At 43.1% G+C, this 25,447-nt stretch overlaps 2 protein-coding genes across 2 annotated transcripts in view; both read left to right on the top strand.

Moving 5' to 3' along the window:
• Window positions 1–25,447, top strand: part of PAG3 (pregnancy-associated glycoprotein 3) — a 928,325-nt gene that overhangs the window by 349,674 nt on the left and 553,204 nt on the right.
• On the top strand, window positions 7,811–18,205 carry LOC101102348 (pregnancy-associated glycoprotein 1-like). Its single transcript, XM_042242666.2, has 9 exons — window positions 7,811–9,162; window positions 10,245–10,395; window positions 11,372–11,489; window positions 11,587–11,705; window positions 12,893–13,086; window positions 14,016–14,132; window positions 15,879–16,020; window positions 16,108–16,206; window positions 17,910–18,205. The coding sequence occupies exons 1-9, from the start codon at window positions 9,110–9,112 to the stop codon at window positions 18,057–18,059; spliced, it is 1,143 nt and encodes a 380-aa protein (XP_042098600.1). The 5' UTR covers window positions 7,811–9,109; the 3' UTR covers window positions 18,060–18,205.

The raw sequence follows: 25,447 nt of genomic DNA, 5'->3' as shown, positions 1-25,447 counted from the left end.
ACCTCCAGATTTGTTTCAGTGAGAGAGAAAAATCAAGTTGATCTTGCTAAAGTAATTGTTGTTTTAATTTTTTGTAATGTGCATTCAAACTTAATCCTGCTACTACTATATGTTTAATATGATATAACTTTATTATTTGGTTTGTTTTAGTGAATATTTTTATATTTTACATTTCGCTAATTTTTTATTTTATAAATTGATTCATCAACCATTATGCCTATATTGTATAAAGCAAAAGTATGATTATAAGCATGCTTTCCTTTGGATTTTGAATTTTTATACTTTTATATATTCTTTCCTTTCTTGTTTTCTCCATATTTGTACAGCCTGAGCCATGTCCTTTATTATAACGTCATCCATATCCATATCTGCAGGCCAAAACAGGCTGAGATCTGTGTGGTGAGAACCAAAGAAGAATGAATTACAGAGACTTGAATGAAAGATGGTGGTCCTTGTTACTCATCATGAATGTTCTGAAGTAGGATCACATTCCCTTGCCCTTCTGTGTGCCCACCACCCCCAGGTTTGTCATGACCATGGAAGATACTTCGGCCAGTGGAATTTGAGTAGAGGTGATATGTCAATTCCAAATGGAAGTATTATTTTCTGTCCCACTAGCTGGAAGGCAGATGTAATGACAGGAGCTGGAGCAGCCATGTTAGACCAGAGGTAAGTAGCACAGGTGGAAGATGTGACAAGAAAGAAGTTGGGCCCTCATCTCTGTGGAGAAACTTGCACTAACATTATATGACAGAGAATTCAAATTGTATTGTATTTAAAACAATGGTTTTTTTTTGGTTTTTTGTTTTTTTTGTTTTTTTTTTTTTTTAGGATTTGATTACAGTCGTTGAACCTGTAACCTAACACTCATAATAGAATAACTGAACTTTGTGTTAGCATTGTCTTGACATTAGGGTCTGAATGAGACAATATCTACTGATTTTTACTTAGAATTGAGTCAAGTGACAGCCCTGTTCTCTGGAAGCTGTGCTCTAGTGTGAGATTCAGAAACTGAAGCAAGAACAAAACCTCATGGCAAGACAGCTTCAAGATCCTGTAGGAACTCTTAGGAGGGGAACATGAATCAGTCCTGATCTCAGGAGGTTACCTGAAGCAGGGACAATCCTGCATCAGTCTCCTCATAAATAGGCCATGGTGCCAAGTTTCATGTAAAAGTGATTTATTTCGATTTTTCCCCAGAGTGTTTTCCCTTTTGACCCAGTGCTTAAGATATGCGTTTGAGACCTGGTTTGTGAAGATTGCAAATGCCCCAGGGGAACTAAGCCAGTTGGGCCACAACTACTGGGCCTGAGTGCCTTAGAGGCTGTAATTTACATCAAGAGAAGCACAGGAATGAAAAGCCAGTGTACTGCAATTACAGAATAGACTATGCTCGCTGAAAATTGATAAGTCCCAAGCAGCAGTGAAGACCTGATGTTGCTGCTAAGTCACTTTGGTCGTGTCTGACTCTGAGCATCCCCGTAGACGACAACCCACCAGGCTCTGCCGTCCCTGGGATTCTCCAGGCAAGAACAGTGGAGTGGGTTGCCATTTCCTTCTCCAATGCATGAAAGTGAAAAGTGATAGTGAAGTCACTCAGTCGTGTCTGACCCTCAGCGACCCCCTGCACCCTTCCAGGCTACTCCGTTCATGGGATTTTCCAGGCAAGAGTATTGAAGTGGGGTGCCATTGCCTTCTCCGCAATGAAGACATAGTGTTCAAAAAAAAAAAAAATCTCCCAGGGAAGTCAGTGAGGTCTCATGGAATGTAGGACATGAAAAAGGATGAAACCAGTCTGGGTCTGATATCATGCAAGTCATGGAGAGGGAAGGTACAGCCTGTTTTCACAGGAACTTGGGACGTAAGTTGTGCCTCAAACGTGCCCCAACCCAAGTCTAGGGAGCTGGGATTTCACTCTCCAACTAGAGCCTTCCTCTCATCCTTCAACTAACACCTAACTGGTGTCTCCAAGCCCTTGTATTAGAATCTCCAAAGACAAATCAAAGGTGACACTAGAAGCAAAAGACACCAAAGCTCAGGAAAATGCAACCTCAGATAATGTCTAGATTTTTGCAACCGGTCTGCCGTTTCTTGCATCATGTCTGAAATCCTGCGAGTTTAAAGAACCCCATTGGTCTCTACATGTAAGCATTGTTAAAAAGAAAATTCAGGTTTTATTTTATATAGGAGGAGAGTTGATTTAAAACATTTCATTAATATTAGTTGTATGGGAATTTAAATCCCTTGTACATACACATGTATCCATTGTTTCTTAGATTCTTTTCCCATACAGGATATTGCAGACTATTGAGCAGAATTCCTGTACTGTACAGTAGGTTTTTGTTGATTGTGTATTAAATAAAGTAGTATACATATATTAATCTCAAACTCTCAATTTATCCCTCTCCCACCTTTCCACTTTGGTAAGTATAATTATTGTTTAGATGGAGGGAAGGGTTTAGGTACTTTTTGGGTGAGGGTCTGCACTTGTGAGAGTGCAGTGGCCAGGGAAAGCAAGCCGAGAGAGACCCATTTGAGATGATGGTAAATGTTGAGAAGGACCTGGCCATGCAAAACCTGGGAGAAAAACATTGTAGATGTGGTAAGTAGCCCCTGCTAAGGTCCAAGGCAACCAAGTTTAATAAATGGCTACCCTCCATGACCTCATCCCATGCTTCAGTTATGAGTTAGCAGCAATGAGGCAAGTCAGCCTTCTCAAGAAGGGAGAACCTGGGGCTATCATGAGGCTGAATATGCTCTAGACTCAGGGATGTGTCCATAAACTGGTTATCCCCAGGAGCATCACCTGCCAGGGGCACCACCAATGCCTCTGACTATCTCCATATACTTGGTCTCAGGAGTGAAAACGCCAAGGAACTGATAGCAAAGAAACAAGTAATGACTTTTGTTTAATCTTGCCCCATGTGATTCCCATGGCCCTTTGACCACACTGGTCTCTGCCCAAAACTCTTTCCTCTTTTGCGTCTTCAAAGGTGGCTTGTGCATAACATCAGCACCTGGCTCAGAAGCCTGGTGTCTGGAATTCAATTCACAGTCAGCTGGGACCCAAAGATGTCCAGCTTTGTCCTATGTTTTTGTCCTTTTCCTCCAACTAGATTTGTAAAGCAAAGTCCCTACAAAATATAAGGGTGATTGTAATTCTCTCAAGGCCTTTGAATCTCCAAGGTGTATTTGGAACATCAAAGAGACAACACATCACCTGCATCAGGCTAGTCTTAGACTCCAACCTCCCTCAGTCAGTGGTTCCCTGAGAAAACATAAGGCACATATCTAAGTTACCAGAAGGCTAAGAGAAAATTTCTCGCTGTGAATGCAGGTTCATGTTACCCAATCAACCAAGGTTCTGTGTTGTGTGAATGAGGAGCTGGAGCTCTGGGGATCTGAGTTGGGAATGAGTCAGTCACCACCTGCAGGACTGCCTCTTAGAGTCACTACAGCTGGGGCTCTCCCACTGTGCCTGGAACCAAGAAGAAACAGCCTTGAATATTGCTTTCCTGCTCCAATACGGAGGCAGGTCTGCTGCTAAAATCAGAACCAGATTTGAAGGGCAATGGGAAAGAAGCTTCCACTCTGGTGCTTGCAGACATCTTAGAGCTACCCAGCAGTGGATGCAATTGAGATTTCTGTCATCTTTCCCTTCCTGGAAGTCTCCTAGCATGGGAACCAGAGTTCTTGGGTCCCAAGTCTTCACTAACTTACCTGCAGCCTTAATGTGAGTCGTACAACGCAGGGTTCAGTTTCCCATCTCTTGGATGAGGGAGACTGGACTTGCTCCAGAACACTTATTCCAGATTGAGGCTCAATGCCAATCACTGGACAAGTGGCTCAGAGGTAGCTGTTGCTGAGGATGATGGTCGGCAGGGAGATGTAACTGTCTGGTGATGTTCATGGGTCCTGGGCTCAGGGCTGAGAGTGGTAGACTACTTGGCACACAACTGCTTTGACACGAGGTCTTAGAGGCCTTGCCCCCTGGAACTTACCATCATTTGGGTTCTGTGGGATGAGATCAGGTAGTTATAAGTCAAAAGTTACCAATGGGGAAGCTTGTAGATTCCTCAGCAGAAACCCAAATTAGGCTGATGAATCATCTCTCCAAACAAACTCTGGGAACTAGATATTCCAGGACTCTAAGACAAATTTTGTACTATTTTAAATATCATTAAAGTAGGTCATCTTTTGGATGATCTGCCATTTGCTCTCTGGCTTCGGATAATGCCCACTCTTAAAGTGGAATCAAAGGGCCTCTTGGGGAGACTTTCCTTCTCCCTATGACTCATCAGTGAGTACACCTCTCTCCCCTCCACATATGGAGCAGGAATTTGAGCAGGAATTACATGACCTCCAAGTTTAACCAGAAGACTCAAGAAGGTCTGTCCCTCAGGTAGGTGCTATTCTTTTCCCAGTGCTTCTTCCGTCCCTCCTGTGTCGTGTGCACGCTGCCCACCTCCTGGTTACTGGGTTCTGAATTCCTCCTGCCTTCACTTGAGGATATCTTGGCAGTCCCACTTGTGGCTCCCTCCCTACCCAAGCCCAATCCTTCACCTGCAGTTGGCACTAAGGAAGCGAAATCCAAGACGGGTGTTCCCAGTTCATTCTTTCTAAAAATGTATGTATTCCTTCTGCTTCCAGACCCTGTCCTGAATCATCAACATCTCCTGCTAGATGATTCAGCTTAATAGAGGAATGGAGATGCAGGTGGGAGAGGGGAGTGGTAAAGGTGTCAGGTGTGAGGGACAGTTTTCAGATGACAAGACATGAGTTGGAATAAGGAACATGTGATCTTCCAACAACTCATTCATTGGGAACCTGCCTGAATCTGTTATCTTGGGCTCCTCGGGCTATCACTAAGACAGAAACTTCAAAATGGACTTTCTGTAAACTTCTTACTGCAAAACGATATTTCAAACATAAGAAATATAATAAAGAAGAGTATCATGAACTCTGTATTTCATTATTTGGCATCAATAACCACAAATCTAACCTCTTAGTCCCACTGGTTGTCATAGACTGGAGACTATGTAACATCCAGGTGGTGGCCAATTGAGTTCCTGGTGAAGACATTCTTGACTTGCATCAGTCTTTCTCTTGTTAGTATATTCTCACATGTGGTGGTTGAAGGGAAGGAGGAAGAGGGAGAATAAGAGAAAAAGAGGGAGAGGCTATTCCCATCATGAGGGACAAGCATCAAAACCCCATGTCAACCTGGATATGTCCCAAAGGCCCTACTTCCTAATACCATCACATTGGCAGTCAAGGGTGGACACAATTCAATCCATAGCAGCTAGGCATAGCATAGCAGCTATCTGTTTTTAAATCAAGACAGACCGTCATTTCATTCTCTCTTTTAACCCTTCTTCATTTTTCCTGAAGGATTTTAGGGACAAGATGAACATTTCACCAAATGTACATAATGAGTATTTGTGGTAGAATGATAGGATATGAAAAAAAAATGATATTTTGTCCCCAAGAAAATGAACATTTTATATCCAATCCATGTGCAAATTTCCCTGATTCTCAAAAAGCAGATGTCTTTTCACAGTTTATTGAAATAATGTAGTCATATGTTGTACTTGGTTCATATCAATGGCTCAGATCATGAACTCCTTATTATCAAATAAAGACTGAAATTGAAGAAAGTGGAGAAAAGCACTAGACCATTCAGTTATGAGCTAAAACAAATCTCTTAGGACTATACTGTGGAAGTGAGAAATATATTTAAGGGACTAGATCTAATAGAGAGTGCCTGAATAACTATGGACAGAAGGTTCATGACATTGTACAGGAGACAGGAATCAAGACCATCCCCAAGAAAAAGCAATCTAAAAAAGCAAAATGGCTGTCTGAGGAGGCCTTACAGATAGCTGTGAAAAGAAGGGAAGCAAAAAGCAAAGGAGAAAAGCAAAGACATACCCATTTGAATGCAGAGTTCCAAAGAATAGCAAGGAGAGATAAGAAAGCCTTCCTCAGTGATCAATGCAAAGAAATATAGGGAAACGATAGAAGGGAAAGACTAGAGATGTCTTCAAGAAAATTAGAGATACCAAGGGAATATTTCATGCAAAGATGAGCTCAATAGAGGACAGAAATGGTATGGACCCATCAGAATCAAAAGATATTAAGAAGAGGTGGCAAGAATACACATAGGAACTGTACAAAAAAGATCTTCACGACCTAGATAATCACAATGGTGTGATCACTCACCTAGAGCCAGAAATCCTGGAATGTGAAGTCAAATGGACCTTAGGAACCCTAACTGCGAACAGAGCTAGTGGAGGTGATGGAATTCCATTTGAGCTATTTCAAATATTGCAAGATGATGCTATGGAAAGTGCTGTACTCAATACGCCAGCAAATTTGGAAAACACAGCAATGACCACAGGACTGGAAAAGGTCAGTTTTCATTGCAATCCCAAAGACAGGCAGTGCCAAATAATACTCAAACTACAGAACAATTGCACTCATCTCACACGCTAGTAAAGTAATGCTTAAAATTATCCAAGCCAGGCTTCAGCAATAAGTGAACCATGAACATCCAGATGATCAAGCTGGTTTTGTAAAAGGCAGAGGAACCACAGATCGTATTGCCCACATCTGATGGATTATCAAAAAAGCAAGAAATTCCAGAAAAATACACCTACTTCTGCTTTACTGACTATGCCAGCCTTTGACTGTGTGGATCACAATAAAATGTGGAAAATTGTGAAAGAGATGGGAATACCAGACCACCTGACCTGCCTCTTGAAAAACCTGTATGCAGCAACAGTTACAACTGTACATGGAAAAACAGACTGGTTCCTAATTGGAAAGAAGTACGTTAAGGCTGTATATTGTCACCCTCTTTTTTAACTCATATGCAGAGTACATCATGAAAACGCTGGGCTGGAAGAAGCACAGGTTGGAATCAAGATTGCGGGGAGAAATATCAATAGCCTCAGATATGCAGATGACACCATCCTATTGCAGAAAGTAAACAAGAATAAAGAACCTCTTGATGAAGGTGAAAGAAGAGAGTGAAAAAGTTGGCTTAAAGCTCAACATTTAGAAAACTAAGACCATGGCATCCTGTCCCATCACATCATGGCCAATAGATGGCAAAACAGTGGAGACAGTGGTTTACTTCATTTTTCTGGGCTCCAAAATCACAGCAGATGGTGATTGCAGCCATGAAATTATAAAATGCTTACACATTGGAAGGAAAGTTAAGACTAAGCTAGACAGCATATTGCAAAGCAGACATTGCTATGTCAATAAATGTCCGTGTAGTCAAGGCTATGGTTTTTCCAGTGGTGATGTATGTATGTGAGAGTTGGACTATAAAGAAAGCTGAGTCCCGAAGAATTGATGCTTTTGAAATTTGGTGTTGCAGAAGACTCTTGAGTGTCCCTGGGACTGCAAGGAGATGCAACCAGTCCATCCTAAAGGAAATCAGTCATGAATGTTTACTGGAAGGACCAATGCTGAAGCTGAAACTCCAATACTTTGGCCACATGATGCAAAGAGCTGACTCATTTGAAAAACCCTGATGTTGGGAAAGATTGAGGGCAGGAGGAGAAGGAGATAACAGAGAATGAGATGGTTGGATGGCATCACCAACTCAATGAACATGAATATGTGTAGACTCCAGGAGTTGGTGATGGACAAGGAGGCCTTGCGTGCTGCCATTCATGGGCTCACAAAGTGTTGAACACTACTGAGCAACTGAACTGAACTGAAGTTGTTGAACATAGTGTCAGATTTCTTTCCTCTTTTTCTTTTCGTTTTCTTCGGTTTTGTTTTTGATGGGCAGGATTTTTGTTTTTCCTTAGAAGATATTCCACTCTGAATGTAGTCATAAGTCTGAATTTTAAAACCTCTTAAGTAATGTGTTGTTATAGGTAGCTAGTCAACAACTTGATGCAATTAGATTTATTAGTTTTTGTTCTCAATTTGTTCAGTTCAGTTCAGTCCTTCAGTTGTGTCTGTTTCTTTGAAGTGCCATAGACTGCAGCATGCCAGGCTTCTCTATGCATCACCAACTCTTGGAACTTACTCAGGCTCATCTCCATCAACTTGGTGATGCTATCCAATCATATCATCCTCTGTCTTTTGCTACTTTTCTTGCCTTCATCCTTCCTAATATCAGGGTCTTTTCCAATGAGTCAGCATGTTTAGTATGCATTCAGTCTAGCCTGCTTTCCAGCATGGGTGAAGTGGAGGAAAGGCTGCTAACAGAGATAAGGCCTGTGCTGCCCAGATTCCAACATGGCCACCTAGTCCTAGTATCATATTTCCTGCCTCCAGAGGCTATGAGTTTATCAGAACGAGACATCTAGCTCTCTGAAGATAAAGACGACTTTTGTCTTGGTCAACTTTGACTTTGAAGCCTTTAACCCAGAGCCTAGCACACAGTTCTTCCTTGTACATTTGTTGGATGATATAAAATATCTTGTGGATGCGGATGACATTTCTTCCAATACTGAAACCATACAACTGAAGTACTGTTCTGCCCTAAATCTATGATATAGACTGGCATCATAGGTTTCCCTGATGTCTGCCATTAGACCCACTACTTAAAGCCAGTTGTATGTCCCTGGGCTGTCCCTGAAGTCTTCACTTTGCCATTTGAGAAGTTATCCTCCTAGCAATCTCTTCTCCAATGAAGACAGCATGAAGACAGCATGAAGACAGCAATGAAGACAGCATGAAGTGGCTAGGAAGACGACATGAAACCATAAGTGTTGAGCATGGCCCCTAGTATCCATTTTCATGATGTATTTAGCAGTTTTTTCTCCAAGCAGGCAAGGTTCTCCGTCTTCTTAGATGTCCATGAAGATCAGTTTGATTTTCCAGCCAAGGATCAAGGAAGAGATGACAGTTCAATTCTCTGTATTCTAAAAAGCTTCAAAGTCCACTCACCAAGGACACTGATGAAGGTAAAGATTTTATCACGAGTTTTGTTTTGTTTCTTCCTTTTTTTTTTTTCCAGATGTTTTAGTGGCCTAAAGGGGAAAACTAGGGTAGATCAGAGCACATATAACTAGGGGCTCCCAGTCAGCACTATATGCAAAGAACCTAAACTTCCCTGAATACTTGGATCCAGGAAAGAAGCATGAAGTGGCTTGTACTCCTCGGGCTGGTGGCCTTCTCAGAGTGCATAGTCAAGTAAGTACAGCAACTGTATGTCACATGATATTCCTTTCTTGGATTTTTCTTTTTATATGATTATTCTTCCACACATCAGGTTTAGAAGGGAATGAAATATTTCCCTAAGAGTCTTAAAGTTCAACTCTTACTTATTGATAAGTAACTTGCTAGAGGAACTGTGGATCCCAAGGTCTTGGTGTAGTATTGGGTTGAACAAAATTGGGATCCACTCATGTCATGACTTGAAAATACAACTCCTTGCAACTGTTCAGTGCACAGTCTATGCAGATGTAAATGTGTTCCTTTGGAATAGCACTTTTCTAGATTTTATTCAACATGTTCTCTTTTTTCCCTGTCTACTTCAGTGTGTATATGCCTATGTCTGCATCTCTGTATCACTGTTATTTATCTCTCCATCTCTTTGGAAGTCACTGGGAGTCTATTTCTTTTAGTGTTGTTTTCTTTTAATTTTTCATTTTACTTGTACTTCCTTCTCAAGCCTCTGAATTTCCCTTCCTTCTTCCCTATATCTTGGATTCTTCTTTAAACTTTCTCTTCTCTTTCAACTTGGAGAAAGATACGCTCGCTATTTTATATACACTGTTTTGTGCCTGACAAGCAGTGTGACCAGAGCAAACTCAGAAACCTTTTGCATTTCAAATTGCTCCCTTGTAAAAGAGAATATGAGTTCCCCTTCTACCTCCTTCCTTGAGGTTCTATGAGAAGGGATATGTGGGATGGCAACAGCAATGCTAATAGCTGTCATTGTTGAGACTTCCTATTAATCAGGTACCTTGTATCCATCGCTTCACTTATCCCCAAGATATTCTATTTGGGGGGGTTTGTATTGTTATATTCCACCATTTACCAAAGGAGAGACTGAGACACCACATGGTCCTATGGCTTACCCAAGATTGGAGAAAAGAACCTGCATTCAAATCTATGTCTTCGCCATGGTATATGCATAAAATTATAATAACAATGTGCCTCATAAAAATGATTAGAAAACACACAGGGCCATTACAATGATAGTTATACCTTAACACTGACAGCTAATTGTAGCATCTTCTTTGTTTTCTTTGTCAAATGCTTGGTAAAAGAATACCTCTAAGGAGAGTGAAGACCATGAGAAACACCCTCAGTGGAAAAAACATGCTGAATAATTTCTTGAAGAAGCACGCTTACAGACAGTCCCAGATTTCTTTTCGTGGCTCAAATCTAACTATTCACCCACTGAGAAACATCTATGATGTGAGTATTTTGGGAGGACGGTGCCTCACAAAAACTCCTGGTGCTCTAGCCTAGCATAGGGCTCATCTGGAGGTGCCAGGTGGGATGCTGGGGTTAGGGTTCCTGCAGAAGGCAGAGACACTGGAAAACAGGGACCCTAACCAGAGGAGAAGGCAGTCTCATCCTCAACTGTTGGTCTTTGTGACTGGGCCTGACAATTAACAGGTGGCTGGTAAATATCCATTTCTTTGTCAAATATGTGTCATTAGTTTGAGGGTGATTTTTCCTTCTGAAGTAAGTGAGCTACTCAGTTACAGATGAAGAGTGAACCATCACTTAACAAAAGGTAGAAACAATTACAAAGTAATTGTGAATTGCCAGGTAGAGGAATTCAGTTTCCACAGATGCAAGAAAAACAGCAGTAAAAAGTTACTGAGCCTGTATTCTGTTTATGGCCATAAGAATCTAACATAGTTCTTACAGTTTTTAGATTAGAAAAAGGCTTATTTGTCTTCAGGAATGCCCATGCCAGCCTGAGAGATAGGCAAAGAGTAAATACATGTCAAATGAAATGATCACTTATGTGGTGTTGATTGGATGTGGTCTGAATTTAGAGGGAGTATCTGGGGTTGATCAAGAAGGACCTCCTGGAGAAGGGGGTGCTAAGGCTGGGTTTGAAGGGACAACAGAGCTTGTCAAATGAAGGAACCAGGACTTCCCTGGGTGTTCCGTGGTCATGGAGGCCCAGTTGTTACGCCTCTGGGCTTCCCATGCAGGAGGTACCACTTCAAAGCCTGGTCATAGAGTCAATATCCTGCATACAATGTAGCACAGGTAAATATATATCAAATACAAACACCTGTGTAACCAAAGTCTGTGAGCTGCACTGTGGTTAGAAAGTGATTTCAAGAGATATGTGACACCCAGAGGGAGGCATCAGTGTGGGAATAGAGGGTAGACGGTTCTGCACTAACCCATTTCCTCCTTCACCCTGTAGTTGGTCTACATGGGTAACATCACCATTGGAACACCCCCACAGGAATTCCAGGTTGTCTTTGACACAGGCTCAGCTGACTTTTGGGTGCATTCCCTCTTTTGCACCAGTCCAGCCTGTGGTGAGTACAGACACCCCATACCCAGACCATCCTTCACTTGCCCTGCCACCCTATTTCCACCGTGGCACATGATGACATTCATCTCTTGTGTCTACAGCTACACGTGTTAGGTTCAGACAACATCAGTCTTCCACCTTCCGGTCTACCCGAAAGACCTTCAGCATCAACTATGGATCTGGGACAATGAGAGGAGTTATTGTTCATGACACAGTTCAGGTAACAGTGTAACAAACGCTGAGTCAGGACTGGCTATGAAGCTGCCACTGCTTGGCAAACAGATTCAGGACCATCTGGCAGGACCCTTCCTAGTCTAACTCCCATAGATATTGGCCATTTATCCACAGGATCATGTCTTTGGGGAGGCAGTGCCATGGTGACACACGAACAAGCAAATTAGCTAACCCAGAGAGTGGCTTATGCTGTGGACTTGCAGCTCCTCTGCCCATGAACAGTTCAAAGTTCATTTTGCTGGGAGCAAGAAGTGATAAAAGCACCCACATTTATATTCACAGACTCAGGCACTTTCAGGTGATAACCGGTTTAATCCTGCAACAACCCGACACAGCAGGTACTCTGGTTAGCTCATGAGACATATGAGGAAACTGAGGTGCAGACAGCAAGGGCCTTGCTGAGGGCACACATGTGGTAAACGATGGAGTTAGGCTGGCTCTTCAGGGCTGAAGTTGCTGTGCAGTGTTTGCGGACAGGATAAAACTGATCTGGGAACCCTGGGGGCAGACAAGGCTTCAGGTATCCAGAGTTGGAAATTGGAGGCCTGAGAAGTCAAGGGGCCTGATAAATGAATTCTCACTCTAGAGGACCCTTGAGAGTCTAATAAACCTATGGCCTGCCTCCCTCAAAATACTTGAGTAATTCCTCTCTCTCTGTTTCTCTCGCATACACACTCACAGAAATATACACATATCCCCAAGAGTGAAATCCCCAGGCAGTAATTGCATAGACGCCTGCAAAAAAGATTGTGTTTTCGGCTTCTGTCTTCCAAGACAGATGCAGAATCCACAGTACATTACAGAAAATGAAGTCCATTCCTGTCATTAGGTCACAGAGAAGCCAAAGAGAAGGCTCTCTTGCTCTTGATTGTTTTGTCCATAAGGAGGCACCAATGGGACCTGGCCTGACTCTTGGTTGACCCACCTGCAGAGAAGCCAGGAGGCAATTTTGACTCACTCAGGTGGTGTTTTTCAGAAGGGCAGATTTTTAAATTCACAGCCTCTCTCAAAAGGAACCCAAATTACCCTCCCAGCTTAGTCTAACCATCTATGGGGCACTTAAGACAGAGCACAGCCTCAATTCTTCTCTGAGGATCTAATGAAAATGCACTCCAGCCCAGTCCTAGCCCTACTTCACGTATCTGTAAGTGGTAACACTCTTCTCTCCCACAGATTGGGGACCTTGTAAGTACTGACCAGCCGTTTGGTCTAAGCATGGCAGAATCCGGGTTTGAGGGCACAGTTTTTGACGGCATCTTGGGCTTGAACTACCCCAACTTATCCCGCTCAGGGGCCATCCCCATCTTTGACAAGCTGAAGAATGAAGGTGCCATTTCTGAGCCTGTTTTTGCCTTCTACTTCAGCAAGTAAGTCTGAGGTGGACAATCACTTTATCCAAATTAGCTGTAAGATGCTTTCAGTTATATGAAAATTAGAACACTTGATAGAAGAGTATCCTAAGAGATAATCTAACCCAGGATAACTATGGCCCCAAGGCCCTACCTGGATTCACCACTAGCTTTTATAAATAAAATTTTATTTGAATACAACCTTACTCCTGGGCTCAAGACCAGTAACTTGGTCTAGGGGGATGAGTGAGGAAGAAGGCGAATGGAAGGCAACAGGAAACAAGTTGAAGGAAAGGCATTAGGATTTGCTTATGAATTTGATAAGGATGGAAGGAAAAGGTGGATATGGAAAATTGTGGATATTTTTGCTTCCTCATTTGCATTTCACTGGGAGCCCAGGACCAGCTACCCAATTTATGGAGCTAGTGAGAAATGAAAGTTTGGGGCACAAAAGTGTGGGACCCTTTGTAAAAGAAATATTAGGAATTTAAAGACAGGGAGAGAAGAGGTGGGGCCCTTTCTGAGGGTGGGCCCTTTGGACATTAGAGGTCACAGGCCAGCAGAGCCAACTCTGGGTGACCTGAACCCACACCCTTAGAACTCTCATTCTTTGATTTTCCTGAAAAATGACAAGCTGGACAAGGAGAAAACCAAAACACTTCAGCACCCTCTCCTCTAAGAGTGTCTCAGCATTCAGGTCGCTGGAGGTCCAGGGCATCTTCAGAAGACACACTGGGTGGAGTCCAGCCAAGTGATTCAGCTTCTAACCTCCTCTGTGGCACTCATTAGTCAGTAACAGACAGTCTGGATCTCAATGTCTCTTAGAAGCTATTTCTGCATCTGTACATGAAGACCTTATTAGGGCCTTGATGGGTGGACAAGTGCAGCTCTCAGACAGTGCTGTTGTTACTGTCCTCCAAGGATCACCTCCTCACTTCTCTCTACAGAGACGAGCGGGAGGGCAGTGTGGTGATGTTTGGTGGAGTGGACCACCGCTACTACAAGGGAGAGCTCAACTGGATACCACTGTTTGAAGAGGGCGACTGGAGTGTTTACATGGACCGGTAAGCACATGTGTACGGGAGTGTCCACATGACCCTCCCTCTGAGGGTCAGCCCAAGTGATGCTCCCACTACCGTAAATGGACACAGGCAGACACACACAAATGCATTTTCAGACACACGGTCACACAGACATATACACCACACACAATGACAGACAGACACACAGACACATGGAAACACACAAGCAGACACACATAAACATACACAGAGACACATAAAACATGCATAGCTAGTCAGAGACACACAAGCACACACAGTGACACATACAAACACACATACAAACAAACACAAAAGCCCATAAATACACAAACAACCCATGAGTTCATAATCCCCAGGCTCTCTGACCAGGGCTCTGACAAGGGTCCTATAAGGGTCCAGAGAGGTCTGTGCAGCTGGGAGAGGGCTGCACCCATTGCACTTTGAGGTGGGGAGCATGGTTAGAGGACTCTACAATGTGGTGAACAGAGGATCGGAGAGAATTTCACAAGTATGAACAAAGCTATGACAAGATGACCGACTTTCAGGGCACCTTGGACATAGAAAGTTCTCAGTACAGATAAATGTCATTTTAAAAACAAGGACATTCCTGAGAATATGGGGAAAACTGGCCTTCCTAGGGAGCAACTACCCAGCAGTGAAAAGTGCTTGGCTGCAGTCTTAAGATGTGAAGGCAACTAATGAAAATGATATCCCACGTTCTTGGGCACACAGTGGGACAGGGTCTATAACAGAGATTCAGGAAGGTGGGATCCAGGAGTGACCTGAGGACAAGAGGCATAATTGGTAGGATTCTGTGTGATACCCTCAGACAAAAGCTGACCTATCCTTTGGCTTTTCTGTGGGCTAGTCATGTATTTCTTGACCAGGATCTCAGGGTCTGAGCTGGATGTAGGAGCAGTGTTGGGAGACACCCTCTCCCAAAGGATCCCCTCTCTCCCCTTACTATGAGAATCTGCTGCCCCTGTGAATCTCCATCCTCACTCTGTGTGCAATCCGTTATTTGTTCCCCACCAGATACAGCTCTCTGGAGGTTTCTTATTGTTTTCTAAGTTTTCATTCACTCATTGAACAGACAAGCATTGGGCATCCACTGTGTGCCAGGCACTTTAGTGAGGCAAGGAGAATAAAACTCCCCCTCACATCTAAGAAGGCAGATGTACATGAAGTGACTTGCTCACATAGTGAATTTTGACTTTGGTACATGCTAGACATGAGGAGGAGAAGGTAATGGCAACCCACTCCAGTACTTTGCCTGGAAAATCCCAGGGATGGTGGAGCCTGGTAGGATGCCCTCTGTAAGGTCGCACAGAGTCGGACATGACTGAAGTGAGTTAGCAGCAGCAGCAGCAGACATGAGGGAGGGTCTACAGAGACTGACCAAGACAGGGGGCTGATAAACACTGGGGGAAAGACTTCCCAAAAACTGTACAATTAAACTGGGATCTGGAAGTTTAGAAGTTTGTTTTTTTTTTTTTTTTTGTTTTTTTTTTTTTTTTTTTTTTTTTTTTTTTTTTTTTGTCAAAGTGGAGTGGAGTATTCTAGGAATGAAGACCAGCTTGTGTCAAGGTACAAAATATCCTGGTGTATTCAAGTACTGCATTCGAGGATGTCAAGAAAGATGCTGTGTCGAGAGGAAAGGAAAAGAGGGCCAGAGAGGAAGGGCTGTTTAGGAGACAGTCGGGAAGGGGACAACTCTGGGGAGACTCAGAGTGACCTTAATGCCAGCTTTCTTCCTTTGTCTCTCAGCATCACCATGAAAAGAAAGGTTGTTGCTTGTTCTAGTGGCTGCGAGGCCATTGTTGACACCGGGACATCACTGATCCGAGGCCCAAGAAAACTGGTCAATAACATACAGAATCTCATCGGCGCCAGGCCACGGGGTTCCAAGGTAAAGGGTCATACCCCAGGGTCACTCCCAGTCTCCATACACAACAAGGATCTCCAGAGCCAACCTCTTGCCCTCTCTCTCTAACAGCACTACGTTTATTGTTCTGTGGTCAATACCCTGCCCTCTATCATCTTCACCATCAATGGCATCAACTACCCAGTGCCAGGTCGAGCCTACATCCTCAAGGTGAGGGGACAACACTGAGGGTTCGTTCTCAAACTGCAGCCTGTAGGAACCCTTTTGGCTATGCTGGGAGGAGGGCGCCCTCTGGAGGCCATGTCACAGCATTGCAGATGCTGCTGAGCCCTGTGGCTGGGCCAGGGCCTCCCACAAATACAATCACTTGAGAGAAAAGGGCTGTGTGGGACACTGATCTTCCTGAAATAAATGTGGAGATGCCACACCATATGGCATGGTGGGAGTCAGGGAGAGGGGATCACTAAGGTCCTCAGTTCTCAAAGAGCTTCAGTTCTGAACATGTACGTGCATCAACATGAAATTCAGCTCTCACAGTCCCGGAAATAGGCCATGTTACAAGGAGAATGGCTGGGGACAGTCCCAGTGTGATGTCCCAGCATAAGTTAACAGTCTCTGTTCCCTTCTTGAAGTTTTCTTGGTTTGAAGATAAATTACATGCTCAGCCTAGTTTTCGGCTTCCTCTTCCCCTTGCTCCGGCCAGGTGCCTCCTCTGTGAGTCGGGGTACCTGGCCCCTCTGTGGGGAGGTTGGATCCTAAGAAGAATGAAGGGTGCACAGGGACTGCTCAGCCCCGGCACAGGGTGGAGGCTTCACGTAAGCTCCCTGAGAGAGTTCAGAGCAGGCTGATGGGCTCAAAGACTTTGAGGAAGAGAGGGAATTTCAGGAATTCTAAAACCACAAACTCATTGAGCCATATGGAGGGTTGCTTGGTTCTAGGCAAAACTGCAGTGGATTCCATGCAAATAGCATCTCAAGGTTGTCTGCACTGGGGCACTGGGAACTTACTAGGGGTGATGAGGGCTATGGACTGACCTGTGGGAATGGGGAACGAGAGTACATTATCCAACCAAGCCTGGAGGGGCCAAAGAGGGCGAGTATGAGCTGAGCCAAAGAATGCTTCTCAGATTTCCTGAGTTAAGTCTGCAAGAACATGTTGTGGGCACTGCTCTGTTTAAGATGGATAACCAACAAGTTACTTTGTAGCACAGGGAACTCTGCTCAGTTTTATGACAGCCTGGATGGGAGGGCTATCTTTGGAACCAGGATACTCATATATGTACAGTTGAGCCCCTTTACTGTCCACCTGAAATTCATAATATTGTTAATCAGCTATACTCCAATACAAAATAATATTTTTCAATAAAGTATGGATTGTGGCTTGCAGGAGGAGGATCAGCTTTCTCTGCACAGAAAACAAGGAGCAGGAATCAGAAGGAAAGAAACAGAGAGTGAGGGGAACTAGGGACACATTTGTTCTTATCTAAAAAATTATATTGAAGTGTGGCATATCTTCAGTGTTGCATTAAGTTCTCCTGCACAACAATGTGACTCAGTTATACACACACACACACACACACACACACACACACACATATATATATATGTTTTTCATATGGTTTATCACTGAATATTGAATATATTTCCTTACGCTCTACAGTAGGACTTTGTTGTTTTTCCTTCCTCTGTTTCCCCAACTCCTAGTCCTCCACTCACCACACCCTTCCACAAGACAACCTCATGTCTTTGACCTCTTTGGTTTTGGATGAACTCTCATATTTCCTGCTGCTGAGAAAACCCCTTGATACTTACCAAAAGAGGGAAATAAAACAAAGAATTGTGCTTGGTCTGGATATTGGGGGGAGTCACCGGTAAGGGCTCATGCTGACTGATGTGTGTCTCCAACTCCCCCAGGATTCTAGAGGCCACTGCTATACCACCTTTCAAGAGAACCCTTTGAGTCAATCTACAGAGAGCTGGATCCTGGGAGAAGTCTTCCTGAGGGTGTATTTCTCAGTCTTTGATCGAGGAAATGACAGGATTGGCCTAGCACAGGCAGTATAAATGCTTGGTGTGGTTCAGGAATCAGTAAGGGTGCTCCAAGCAAACACTAAATCACACTTAGGGTACTCCTGCCCAGGATGCTGTGAACTGTATTTGTTGGTCTTCACACCCTATTCTCAGTAAAGAATAAAGCGTTTCACTCGTAATGGTGCTGAAGAAAATGGTTACCTCTGTTTGTGTCTGGGAGTGAAGGATCTAGAACCAAGTCTGAATCAAAATTGAGAGAAACCCTACTCCAAATGGCTTTAAGGAAAAGGGAGACTTATTGAAATGATTCTGGGAATCCAAGATACAAGAATCAGCGCAAATACAAAGATCTCAGTGATTGGACCCAAGAAATCAGAAGTCATCAATTCTCTCTCACTCTCACTCTTTCCCTTCACACTTCTTTGATGGTCTTAGCCTGGCAGCTTTCTTCCTTAAGGCTTCTACACCTAGTGAGGGAGTCCAAGCTACCTGCCCTAGGGTTTTAAATTACAAAGGCATCACCTAGTAATGAAAGAAGCTTGCAGACATCAGAGTTCAAGGGTGTTCTCTGAATGACCCACCTCAGATCACATGTGCAGCCCCAGATCAGCCACCTGGTAGGAAGATGGGGTCTTATCACTGGTTTTACATGGTCTTAGGCCCTGACCAGGCAGCACACATGATTGTCAATTTCCTCCAGAACTACATAACTGAAGCTGGGGAGAGGCAGCCCCAAGGACAGCGACTGGCAGATGGTCTAGGCCCTGGAAGAGTTTGTGATGACCCACCAACTCCACCACCTCTTCATTCAGAGGAAGTAAAAGGGGCAATGAAATAGTCTCTCTTTGTCCCATCTCAGATGATCTTATCACCGGGCTTCTCCTCCAGGGGACTTTGGGTGAGGTACTTCATGCAGAGAAGATTCCCTCTTGTCCCCACACCCCAATCACCAGCTCTCTGCCACATATGCCTTCTCTGTCCTTTCCAGTCCTAGTTGGTAAGTGGTGGCCCCAGTGGATCCCTGAGCCATACCCCTCCTCCAGGACACAGAATGCCCCTTCCTTGGCTTTCAATGCTGCTGGGGAAAATGCAACACATGTATCGGGGGACCCAGAGTATACAGAGCCTTCAGCCTTTCTGAGCTTCTCCATGGGTGGGGCTACAAACTATTTGCTTGGAGCTGCCATGGTTAGGCACTTTTGCAGAGGAAGCATCGATTCTTTCCATCTGGAGGCCCTCAGTAGATGCCTCAGCCGAGTCAGCAGGGGTCACAGGTTGATTTCTTTTCAGATTGAATGGTTTGATCTCCTTGTTGTGTAAGAGACTCTCAAGAATCTTCACAAGCACCACCATTCAAAAGCTTAATTCTTTGCTATTCACCATTTCTTATGGCCCAGATCGCACATCTGTACATGATTAGTGAAAAAATCATAGATTTGACACTAGAGACTTCTGTATCAAAGTGAGTCTCTGCTTTTTTAATACACTGTGCATGTTTTTCATAGCCTTTCTTCCTTCCAAGGAGTAAGTGTCTTTTAATTTTGTAGCTGCACTCAAGGTCCTTAGTGTTTTTGAAGACCAGGAAAATAAAATCTGTCACTGTTTCCACTTTTCCCTCATCTATATGCCATGATGTGGTGGGACTGCATGCCATGAATATTGAGTATATTTTTGTGAATAGTTTTTTGAATGTTGAGTTTTAAGCCAGTTTTTGCATCTCCTCTCCTCATCAAGAGGCTCTTTAATTCTTTGCTTTCTGCCATTAGGGCAGTGTCATCTTCATATCTGTGGATGTCAATATTTCTCCCAGCAATCTTTATTCCAGCTTGAGATTTATGCAGTCCAGCATATCGAATGATGTATCCTGTATAGAAGTTAAATAACTCGAGTGAGAATGTACACCTTGTCATGCTTCTTTCCCAGTTTTAAATTTTTCAGTTATTCTGTGTCTAATTCGAACTGCCGCTTCTTTACCTACATACAGACTTTTCAGGAGACTTGTAAGGTGATCTGCTACTAGCATTTCCTTAAAAATGTTCCACAGTTTGTTGTGGTCCACACACTGAAAAGTTTCAGCATAGTCAATGAAGCAGACAGAAATGTTTTCTGGGATTCCCTTGCTTTCTTTATGATCCAATGGATGTTGGTAATTTGATCTCTGGTTCCTCAAACCAATTTGTACATCTGGAAGTTCTCAGTGCTTGTAGTGTTGAAGCTTAACTTGAAGGGTTTTGAGCATTACCTTCCTAGCAAGTGAGGTGAGTACAATTGCATGATAGGTCGAACATCTTTGGAATTGCCTTTCTTTTGGATTGTATTGAACACTGACCTTTTCCAGCACTGTGGCCACTGCTGTGTCTTCCATATTTGCTGACATAGTGCATGCAGTACTTTTACAGCCTCATTCTTTAGGATTTTCAAATAGCTCAGCTGGAATTCCATCACCTCTGCTATCATTGTTTGTAGTGATGATTCCTAAGGCCTGCTTGACTTCATACTCCAGTATATCTGGCTTCACATGAGTGACGCAAGCATCATCCCTATCCTGGTCTTTATGACCATGTTTGTGCAGTTCTTCTGTGCATTCTTGCCACCTCTTCTTGGTCTCATCTGCTTCTGTTATGTCTTTGACTTTTCTGCCCTTTATTGTGCCCATCTTTGCATAAAATGTTCCTCTGGTAGCTCCAATTTTCCTGAAGCAATCTATACTCTTTACAATTCTATTATTTTCCTCTAATTCTTGCAGTGTTCACTTATGAAGACTTTCTTATATCCCCTTGCTATTCTCTGGAAGTCTTTATTCCATTGAGTATATCTTTCCCTTTCCCTTTTGCCATTCACTTCTCTTATTTCCTCAGCTGTTTTTAAGGCCTCCTCAGGCAACCCCTTTTCCTTCTCCTATTTGTCTTTCTTGGCGATGGTTTTGGTCACCACCTCCCATACAATGTTATGAACCTCCATCCATAGTTCTTCAGGCTAACAGATGTAATCCATTGAATCTATTTTTCATCTTTGCTCTAAAATCATAAGGGATTTGATTTAGGTCATAGCTGAATGTTCTACTGGTTTCCCTTATTGACTTTAATTTAAGCCTGAATACTGCTTGCTTCTGCCTAAGCATTGTTGCCAGATCACCACCCACCACTCCCAGTCAGTGTGTACTGAGGTCCAGCCCCCGCAAGATCCAGGGGAACCTGAAGGAAAAATGGCATCAGCACATGATTTAGAGAGAGATAAGGAAAGAATATTGTAGATAATAAAATAGAGGAGAGAAAGAGGCTGATATTCCTTGATTTACATAGAAAGCCAATAAAACTCCAAGACAAGGAGTTTGCCCAGTTCATGGAGGCCACAGGTGCCCTCCCAGTCTCCCGAAGGTGTGAAGATGCAAAACGTCTTCCCATTCTGGTCTTAGAAACCCGGGCAGATAAGTGAACGCAGGGAGCCTCTATGCTCCAAGGGATCAGCGTGAGAAAGAGAGTAAGAAAGAGAAAGAAAAAAAAAAAAATAAAATAAAGAGAGAGAGAGAGAGAGACTGGGTGACCAAGCTTCTTTGAGCGAGGCCCATTATTTTTATTTTCAAAGGGGCCTTTTATACCTTTGCTTGTACATAGAGGGAAATGAAAGTTGCAAAATCATACAGAGTCAGCCCAAATATTACATCTGTTTTGTCTTTATCGAAACCAGGGTTTTTTTTCTGCATACCTTTCCCATAAACAATATTGTGTACATTATCTTCTGGCCTTGGAGACCTGTGAACATTTTATGGCCCTCTTTTGATAAAGGCTGCTCAACCAGAAAACTTATTTTCCCTTGAAATGCTTTTACTTTATATTTCTAATCTATGTCAGCCTCAGAAAAAGTTAAACAGAGTTATATTTCTCATGGAGCAAAGGTGCAGTGAGTTACAAGAAAGAACCAATTAGCTCAAAGATCTGATGTGGTTAATTTCAAGGCTACACTTGTTTTTCTTACATTCCAACTATGTTAACTTATGCACTCCCAGGTGCACAGTGGATAAGAGATACGGGAACTTAGCAACAAGCATTGGCCCAATAATGAAATCCTATACCAGCACTACTCTAATAACTTTTAACTCTTTGAAAGGCTCTATGTTTTAGGCTTCCCATGCCTCTCACAGTTGGGAGGCTGTAAAAAAACACATGCAGAGCTGTAAGAGTTTGGATAAACCCACCAAGCAAGCTAGAATACTAACAGAGGGGGTTTGATTTGAAATATTTTTCTCATGTCCAGGAGACTTATTAGCTAGAACCCTAAATTGATTTTCTCCAAAGAAAGGTGGTCGGAGATAGCCCCCTGTATGTCAGGAAAGTTGGTGAAAGACACAAGATAGTGAAACAGACAGATTCTGGTCTTGGGATAGATGCTTGAACAGGCCCGGGGAGACCCTTGAGTCCTGAAGCCTTGCTTAACAGTTCTCTTCCACATAACCTTGTCATGGGTGGGATCTCCCATGCTGGCTCCCAGCAGGTGTGGAGCAAAATCACACAATTTGAGAACTGTTATCCTGGATTTTGGCTTGGCTTTTCATGTGATTAGCTGTGTGAACTTGATCAAGTCCCTTAACCTCAGTTTTCTCATCTGGACAATGGGCACCATGATGATAATTTCACCTCTAGATGCATGTGTGCCTGCTAAGAACAATTGGCCCTGAGAGAGTTTTCTGGGTTCCTGAGTCTGGAACAAATATGAATTATTCTGTCACCTGGGGAGAAGGAAATCTTCTGTTTAGAAGTTATGGCTTCCATCCCCAAGGCTAACTATTGATTCAAGCCAAATGACATCTATTTCTGAACCTTGACCCAGAACTCTGACTGAGCTGATGCTTCTATTTTCCGGGCCCCAACAAGAGCTAATGATTACTGGCTCAGATTGCTCTGTTCCCAGCCTTACCAGTCAGCTTCTCCTTGTCAGCTACTTCTAGACTGAAATCACTCTGCAAGGAGAGTTGTAACACTTCTGGTCTCTTTTCCATTTCCCACATCTCCAGTGTAGCAAGAAGTAGCTGTTATGGCTACTTGTCATAGCAACAGCTCTGGTAACCTGTACAGTCCAATCTCAGCCTGTTAAATGAAACTGTCCCCATTTGGCCCCTCATGTTTAAATTACCTACAGTTGCCTTAGAACTCTTCCTATGCTTGCTGTTTAATGACCAAATATATGTGGCTATGATCTAGTTTTCTTTCCCAAGCATGATTCCAAAAAAGCAATGAAGTAACCAGACATTTAGTCATCTAACTACCCACAGGAATTGACAAAAGCAAACCACCCATCCTACATTTCAAGCTTGCCCCAAAACAACATTGAACTGATCTACTGAAAAAATATGATACATTGGCATGCACACTCCACAAAGGTCACTTTTTCTGGATTCGTTTTCCACCTAATGCAGAATGTGTATCACAAGCCTCGTCCTCCAGCAACTGGTCACCTGGTTTTTGCAGACTCAGCCCACTCCAGATCCCTTTAAAATCCCTCAGTAACATCTAGAGCACAACTCAGTCAAAGCTCTCTCTCCTTGAGAAAACAGGTTTTTTTTTGTTGTTTATTTGTTTGATTTGTTTTGTTTTGTTGTGTTGTGTTTTTTAGAAAACAATGTTTGGTAACACATTCAAAATCTTGTGCTCCTTGCCTTGGATACAAGGACCTGCACCAGAGGATGGGAAGCCTCCCCTTCCAACAAAATATTTCTCCACTCCATCCAGGACCAAAGCCTTCACTGGACCCTGTGTTCTCATTGGTATCATTCAGTTGCTAAGTCATATCTGTCTCTTTGTGCTTACATGTTCGGCAACAAAACAGGCTTCCCTGTCTTTCACTATTTCGTGTAGTTTCCTCAACTCATGTCCTTTGAGTAGGCGATGCTATCTAAGAGTCTCATCCTTTTATTCCCTCTCCTTCTGTCAACGATCTTTCCCAGCATCAGGGTCTCTTCCAATGAGCTGAGTCTTCACATCATTGGCTTAAGTGTTGGAGCTTCATCTTCATCATCAGTCCTTACATTCAATATTGCTCTACCACTTCCAAAACAAAACTCATGTTTCCAATCACCTGACAATAATGAACATTGATAAAGTTTAATAGAAGAGGGATCTAGTCCTCTGGGAAATCCCAGCATTGCCACCCGGCCTTTCTCTTACCATTCTCTCCACCTGGCATAGAATTGCTTCCCTACAGCTTTTCCAGCTTGAAGTGGCCTGCTGACCCCAAATTGTCACCTGTCCAGGAATTGTTCTTTCCAGCTTCCTTAAAGACTTCTGCCTGCTCCCTGATTGTACTCTGTACATCAATTCAGTTCAATCTCTCAGTCATGTTCAACTCTGCTATATCATGGGGTGCAGCATGCCAGGTTTCCCTGTCCATCACCAACTCCCAAAGCTTGGTCAAACTCATATTCATCAAGTTGATGATGCCACCCAACAATTTCATCTTCTGTCTTCACCTTTGCCTCCTGCCTTTAATCTTTCCCAGCATCGGGTCCTTTTATAATGAGTCAGTTTTACCCATCAATTGGCCAAAGTAATGGAGGTTCAGCTTCAGCATTGGTCCAGTGAACATTCAGAACTGATTTCCTTTAGGGTGGACTGGTTGGATCTCTTTGCAATCCAAAGGACTCTCAAAAGTTGTCCAACACCACAGTTCAAATGCATCAATTATTTGGTGCTCAGCTTTCTTTATGGTCCAACTCTGACATCTGCTCACGACTTGTGGAAAAACCATAGCTTTGGCTATACAGACCTTTCCTGGTAAAGTAATGTCTCTCATTTTTAGTATGCTGTCAAGGTTTTTCATAGCTTTTCTTCCAAGTACCAACTGTCTTTTTTTTTTTTTTTTTCAAAGCTGCAGTCACTATTGAGAGGGTAACAGGTAGGAAGGCCAGGGGTCTCCAAACGGAGGAAATAGCCTGAAAGTGTCAGAAACTTTTATCTCTCTTAAGCGGCAAGAGAAAACAAACGCGACATTTTTTCCTTCTCTATACAAATTGAAAAGGAGTTTCTCTTAAAATTCTGTGTTCCCATAATGACACCTAGTTTTACTTGAAGTTAACCGTTGTCTTTTTCTTACGAAAATGTTTATCTTAAGCTATGCTAGTGTACTATGCATTTACCCCAAACTCTGTCTTCAAGTCAGTTCCGACATTTGGGCTCAGAACCTACTTGATAAACCAGCATGTTATACTCCGATATTATTCCTCTAATCTATGTAAATATAACTATTTGTTTGGTGCTCTGCCTTTCTTCAAGATTCAATTTAATCATTTTATGGCCCAAGATAAACCATTTGGAGCCAAGATTATCCCAAAATACACCTTATGGGTGAGGGGCCTGGTTCCATTCTGAGTTTTGAGACATTCCTTTATTTCATTGAAAGGCTGCTTGTGACTATATAACATCCAGCTA

Source organism: Ovis aries, unplaced genomic scaffold (assembly GCF_016772045.2).
Source record: "Ovis aries strain OAR_USU_Benz2616 breed Rambouillet unplaced genomic scaffold, ARS-UI_Ramb_v3.0 scaffold_87, whole genome shotgun sequence".
Taxonomy (NCBI): domain Eukaryota; kingdom Metazoa; phylum Chordata; class Mammalia; order Artiodactyla; family Bovidae; genus Ovis; species Ovis aries.
Note: the sequence above shows the minus strand (reverse complement) of the source record. Positions and strands in the feature narration are given on the sequence as shown.

Coding starts and splice junctions, on each gene's coding strand:
- LOC101102348 (XM_042242666.2), top strand. CDS start 9,110: ATGAAGTGGCTTGTACTCCTCGGGCTGGTGGCCTTCTCAGAGTGCATA. Junction 10,396..11,371: donor CACTGAGAAACATCTATGAT/GTGAGTATTTTG, acceptor TTCACCCTGTAG/TTGGTCTACATGGGTAACAT. Junction 11,706..12,892: donor TTGTTCATGACACAGTTCAG/GTAACAGTGTAA, acceptor TCTCTCCCACAG/ATTGGGGACCTTGTAAGTAC.